The sequence below is a fragment of the Parasteatoda tepidariorum genome, unplaced genomic scaffold (assembly GCF_043381705.1).
Source record: "Parasteatoda tepidariorum isolate YZ-2023 unplaced genomic scaffold, CAS_Ptep_4.0 HiC_scaffold_994, whole genome shotgun sequence".
NCBI classification, from domain to species: domain Eukaryota; kingdom Metazoa; phylum Arthropoda; class Arachnida; order Araneae; family Theridiidae; genus Parasteatoda; species Parasteatoda tepidariorum.
This window is the reverse complement of record NW_027261975.1, coordinates 8,842-15,850: the sequence shown is the minus strand read 5'-3', so window position 1 is coordinate 15,850 and position 7,009 is coordinate 8,842. Positions and strand designations below refer to the sequence as shown.

Here is a 7,009-nt window from a genome sequence, read left to right as displayed (position 1 = left end):
ATCAAGACAAAAATGCTGTATAGAGAGGCAAAATTTGTACCGAGGGGCTTCACAGAAGATAAGCTTTACTAACCCTACAAACCTACCACTGTAAACGGTACACGATATAGCAAGAACATTTTTACTTTTTAAAGAAATATTACAAAAAAGTTAATATTTACCTCGTCCAAAATATAGTAGCAATCTCTAAACTGCTGCAAATAATACTCTTCGCATTTAGAATCATCTGTGTCAATAGCAAGTGAAGATCTTCGTGCCAATAAACATTTCTCTATAATAGATTTTGAGGCACTGTGCAGTAGTAACAACCTATTTGAAATTAGTGAAACAGCATCAGACATTAAAGCTCCTATTTCTCTATTATGGTCATCAGAGTGATTACCTTCGTCAAAAATTACGCTGTGCATTATTGAATACAGATAAGAGATTGAAGACGGATATACAACATTTGACATATCTTGGTGTGTATCATTAAATAATCTATTTTCAACCATTTTTATAGCTCCTTGGGGATCTAAAATCCTATCAGGATTTATCTCATTTACATTTCTAAAAAAGTATTCAACATCACTCATAAAATATTTTAAGTATTCTTTTGAACTATGGCACTTGGGATTCAAGAAATTAACCGTATCAATACTAAAAAGAAGTGAAATAAGCTGCTGACGTGCTTCATTAGAACTATTTTTAAGTGCTTTTAAGATCGTATCAATTAGAATATATTCAGGCTTATCTTTATGAATGATTTCTTTTAGCTCACAGATAATTGAATGAGCTTCTAACTCATCTTTGTTCAGGAAAATTTCCACGGAAGGGTGAAGAGAGATACAATCAGATTCTTGAGCGACTTCTTCAGCGTTTATGAGAATACTACAGAATTTTTGGGCTCTGTTGTTTTCCTTGATAACTTCTAAGATCTTCTGAAAGTTCTCCTTAAGTCGCACAGGAGAAAAACATACCTATATAGAATAAAATTATAATTAAGACCTGGTAATACTTGTCAATTAAAAATTAAATGATATTTTTTGCCCTGAATTATCCGAGGAAGAATTATAGCATTAAAATAGCTGTAAAATTTAAACCAAAATTACACCTTCAGAACATGAGAAAAACATACCTATATAGAATAAAATTATAATTAAGACCTGGTAATACTTGTCAATGAAAAGTTTAATGATATTTTGATTTGAAAGTTTAATGATAATTATCCGAGGAAGATTTATTGCATTAAAATAGCTGTAAAATTTAAACCAAAGTTACACCTCCAGAACATGAGAAAAACATACCTTTGTAGAATAAAATTATAATTAAGACCTGGTAATACTTGTCAATGAAAAGTTTAATGATATTTTGATTTGAAAGTTTAATGATAATTATCCGAGGAAGTATTAAGCATTAAAATAGCTGTAAAATTTAAACCAAACTTACACCTTCAGAAAAAGTTGAGATTTGTGTAACGTTATTTTAAGTCTGTAAATGTTTATATTTCGTTATTATAATAATTAAATTACGAGCATGAATTCTTTCTTTATGCGCCATTATATTTCAAAGTTCAATTAGATTAACTCCGTTTATAAAACGCCATTACAATGTAAAAACCGCCGTTACATTGAAGAAAACACTATAACACTAAATAGAGCCTCCACACGGTTTCTTATAAGAAGTCTGCGCAGAGTACTTAAAAAGCCAAACACTTGTTCGCATGAACCCAAATTCTATTTTAAAAGTACTTGAGAGAAATTTGTCATAGATATTTTAGAACTGAATCTATAGTGGTTGACAAGTAAATAAAGCAACCCAATTATATTCATAAATTAAACAAATTTTTAGACATATTTTTGCTACCATTTTCCAATTTTTAATAGATTTCATATTAAATGGTTCTTTCTCTACTTGGTTTGTCTTCATAGTGGTCTGATCAGATTACCTACAAAAAACCGTGTGGAGGTTTTCAGTTATAGAAGAATTCCCCCCCCCCCTCTCTTTTATGTGCTTTAGGTTAGGTTCATCGTGAGCAGATTCATTATCGTTGCTAGGTTTACCAGTACAACTATCCTAAATTACTTAACAGTCGAAATCTACTTACTCTGTTGTTCCAAAAATGCCATTTAGAGACAATTTGCAGAATGGCCTGACGATACATCGTATATAATTTCAGATAAATTTTCCACACAACTTTTTCACTAAACCAAGTATACACTAGTTTTCTAAATAGAAAAAAGATTTATTAGTAAGCAAACACTATGTAGAAATTACGAGACTTTATAGCCATACCTTATTAATTTGTAAAGTAAACTCTCGATCAACCAGATTATCCCGAATGATCTCAAAAAAAGTTTTCTATTAGTAAAATTGCCGCAACTACAATTTACGCCTACTTTGAATTACATTATGACAAATTATGCGGGACGAATTGGCGTAGGAACAATTTAACTAATAATCTTTAAATGTATTTTAGACAAAGTGTTTTTTATCCGTTCCAATTAATCAAGAGTAATGTGTTTATAAAAGTGTAGGGAAGGCAGGGTTAGCCTGGATGGTAGGGCACTGGACCTATGTCCAAGAGTTCGTGTGTTCGAATCCTGTCGGCCGAAGACTCCCCGTGTAGTAAATGGTGACTGATGTACGTTAAATCTGTCGAATCACAAAGTCCTCCATGCTTCCAAAACAAATTAAACCTCTGGGGGTACTGATCCAGGAGTTTCCTTGTCTTCTGGATTGGTTCAAAATTACAAAGGCTACGGAGTTGAACATTAGTAGTCACAACACACGTAAACACAAAATTCAGTCGGCTATTCAACATTATTAAATCTAACAGTATCATTAAAATGCATTATTAAATATTAAATTATGTTAATTATTATATCTTATTTAAATTGCGTTGTGTAAAAATAAATTTTATTTTAAGCTCTTGAGAAAAATACATTTTTGCTAAATTAAATTATTATGCAATTAACAATTAATTATCTTTTAAAAGTTAATTTACTAAAGTTTATTTGAATAAAATATCATTTGAGAACCAGATTCGGAGCATGTTAAGAAAAATATAATTAGTAATCATAAGTCATTTTAAGAATCAATATAAAATCATTAATGCTACAATTAAAATACACCCCGAGTTGATTTTCAACACTACTTATTTATATGACTTTCGTTACAATAATCATTTACTTTTTTTGAAGTAAAAGCAGTAGATAAAGTATTCTGATACACATGATTATACAAAACATATATAAGGCAAAAATAATTTAATAATAACTGGAGTGGAGAGAGTTGGAAAAAAAAATATGTGCACGTGGGGAAAAAAATGTGCACGTGGAGGAGAAAAAAACTAAATTATCACGTTTTCCATTACTTGTTAGATCAAATTTAGAAAAACATTATTATTCATTAAAATTTTGAATTACCTAGGCAATTATTGAGGAAGAATTAAAAAAAAATAAATTAAAGTAATTTACATTTTGGCGGCCTTTGATATCACCGGTGGATCCACCGCTCACGACCAACAGCGTGTTCACGTACAGCTCTCACTTCGGACTGCTAGAAAAAGGGGGGGGGGGGAGATCTTTCCTGCGCGCGGTAGAGCATAGCCACCGAGAGTGATTTCTCGGTGGCTATGCTCTATATGGGTAGAGCAGGGGGCCTACTACAAATTGTTGATTGGTCAAACAAGTTGCTACGTCATGCTTTAGTTGTCGAACGGGTGTTCAACGCTTGCATGCGTCAGAAGAGGAGAAGTTTCTCTAAAATGTAAGAGTTAATTATCCACTCCAGGCAAAAATATTCTTTCACTCCATTACTAATATAATTACAAAAAGTATGTTCTTGATTAGCACATATTAGTTTAAGTCTGTGAGGTTGGAAACTAGTGGCACATATGGCCGGCCGATATAACAATAGCAAATTTATATCTGGCAATAATATACTTACACATCATGAAGAAGATAGCAAGTACCCAAACATGTGACCTAAGACGTCATTGACAGCTAATTTATAAATAAAATGGTGTGTTAAAATTTAGCTTCTTTACCTGTTAAGAATGTTAATTAATATGAAGTTAATTAAATAGAACGTCGTATTACACATCGAATTTGTTGAAATATAATTCTTTCTAGTTTACTTCTTTCACTCAACTTTGAGTTATTATTTGTTTATCTATTGTATTGTAAGCATAATATATTGTATTGTTACTTGGATGCAAAATTATTCTGTTTATGTTGTACATGGCATTGTGTCTGTTATTGGATTATGTAAGAAATATGTAGAAAAGGAATTGAACTCTTTGTGAAAGGATATAGAATGTGTCACCTGAGAAAATCAATACTTGACGGGCATAGCTCACTCGAAATAGACTAGAAAGGACAGTTGCTAACATAAACAAAAGCCTCATTTCATTGACCAATCAGATTGAGGCACCCATGACGCGTCACTTTCCGTGCGGTCATACCATTGAACTTTGACCAAAACTTATTACGATTTTTCGCAAGTGATTCGCTCTAGCCTCACTTTCTGGATTATTACAATCGACTTATCTTCCTGCACAAGTAAAATCGAAAACCTACACTGGCATTAGACTTATCGTTGATGATGGAAAGAAAAAAAAATCCTCGTAAAACGGGGTAATAAACGCACACCAAACAGGTTTGGCACGGTAATTACCATGGTTTTTACCCTCTATATATAAAAAAAAAAATTCCTCCCTGTTTTCTAAATGGAAACATATTTCCCATCCTCAGAAAACTTTTTTATTGTTTCTGCTATATCTGTAAACATTCTAAAAGCGTGCATAAAAGTAGTACTAAAACAAGAATTCAGAGCGTAGTTAAAATATCTTTTGTTAAACATTGCAGTATAATATATGATCATTTTAATAACTTAAGTTCTAAAATTTTTTGCAAGGATCAAAATTTATTTGATATTCCTAATAGAACATATTTTGTCTTTTTTAACTTTTTTTTCTGCCATAGAGCCCCTATTATTACTTCTTTATACTACTTAATATAAAAAAGTATGACAAATAATAAGATACTGTTCAAAATGCTTATATTAGATTTAGAAAAAATTTGTTTCTAAATCTAATATAAGCATTTCATTATTCAAAATTATCAATCATCAATCATTGCAATATGCCATATCTGCTGTGAACAAAATTCACAGTAATGCTGTCTACGATTGATTATTCAGACGCTTGCTACTATACACCGAGATTCACTGTCTTTTCAAAAGCTTCTGTCTCAATAGGTATTGGAATCTTGTCGACACTGTGCTTGAGTTCCTCAAAAACAGAAATGTAGCTCTGAGAGACAGATTGCTAGAATTTATGAAAGACTTTGGCTGATTTACCTGTAAATTTAATGGCGGTTAATTTAAAATTTCAAGGCGACGAACTCAATTTGATCCCTACAAAATCAGTTATTTCAGCCTTTCTAAGAAAACTCATTTTGTGGAAGCAGAATTTTGGTTTGAAAGAGTTCAGCCAAGCAGGCGAAATTCTCTCTGATGACGCATAAGAATATTGTCAACATCTTGATTCTTGGCACATGAACTTTTCTGACCCTTTTAAAGACGTTTTGTTCCCTAGAAGTCCCTCAATGGATTTGTGGGTTTTGAACCCTTTTGTAAATATTGAAGCAGAAGAGGTTCAGATTTACGAGGAATTGGTCGAGTTTTTAACTAATGAAACTTTAAAATGGTGATCGACTCACAGAATTTTTGCTAAAAGGTAGCATCAGTCGTCTCTATCCTGGACTGTAGACAATCGTTAAATTTTTTTTAATTGTCTTCCCTACCTCCTAATTTGTCGAACGGGGATTCAATGCTGTTACGGATCTTGTCACAAAAAGGAGTATTCGACTCGAAATTGTGCAACGAGGGTATTTGCGTCTTCATCTCACTAAAAGTATTAAACAGAGCGTTAAGGAATTACTGTCTGAACCATTAAGTACAATCATCCCACTAACATAGTTACTTGAATGTTTCGTTGATATTACTTTTTACTTCATAAAAAATTATTTTGGGTGTTTTTTTAGTTATCTAATTAAGAATAAATTATTATTTTTAAGTATAGGTTTCTTTGTTGTATTTTTTTTTTCATTGAACGTATTTATTTTGATCATAACAAATAGACTGTGATTACATGCCGTGAGAAAATTATCGAGTTAATTTATTCCTTTCTAAGAAACCAAACAAATTTAAAGCGTAAAAATCTTGCTCAAAAATTTTGTCTCTTATAACTCAGCACACGTCCCTCCGTCCACATGCTCTAGTCTAAATAACAAAGCGGGGCGTTGAAATGTTTTTTGCTCCTTAAGGGGGCGGCAGCGTTAAAAAGGTTGAGAACCTATGTACTAAGCGAACAATTTGTGCGTGTTATGTTTAAGTAAGCAATGTGTTGTCATTTCCAGGGAAGGATTGCTATGGAGTCTTTTTCTTTTTAATACCGCTAGATGGCGTTCTTTTCAAATTTGTATGCTTGTTTGCTCTTTGTTAATAAACTTTTACTTTCTGTCTGAATCTCGATCTCCACGGACTACAGCTGGTAGCAGAGCGTGGTTTTGAGAATTATGGCGCAGTAAAAAGTTTCACTAAGTTTCGTCGTGATTTACATAGTTTAGATTCCAAAATGAATAGGGATCTGCCGAGCATTCCACTGCTTAACAGTGACAACTTCTTCAGTGGCGTATTAAAGTTAAGGCTTTGCTAACACTCAGGAAAATTGCAAATGTCCTTACTGAAGAGGCCCCCGTTGATCCAAAATTGCTGGAACAATGATGACGCTGTAGCGTACTTTCAACTTTCTGATGCCCAAAGTCTTCAGTTCGCCAACGATGCAAAAATTCTATGGAAAAAAATTCAAAGCACATTTACTGGTAAAACCGAAGATCGCAAAATCGATGCAAGTAAGGGAGTAAAAAATCTTGAAATGAAAGAATATGAAAATGTTTCAGACTATATTGCAAGATCACGTGGACTTCAAACGAAATGTTCGTCACTGGGACTGGAAATTTCA

The 7,009-nt window shown here is 32.6% G+C and overlaps 1 protein-coding gene across 1 annotated transcript; it reads right to left on the bottom strand.

Annotated features, from left to right (window-relative positions):
- Positions 1-161: 161 nt before the first annotated feature.
- LOC107444239 (uncharacterized) lies at positions 162-3,574 on the bottom strand (the record flags this gene model as incomplete). The annotated part of the gene is made up of 3 exons (XM_071177018.1): positions 3,459-3,574; positions 2,087-2,207; positions 162-959 (listed from the first exon to the last, which is right to left on the bottom strand). Coding segments are annotated over exons 2-3 (855 nt in total), but the record flags the coding sequence as incomplete, so codon positions are not given.
- Positions 3,575-7,009: the final 3,435 nt, after the last annotated feature.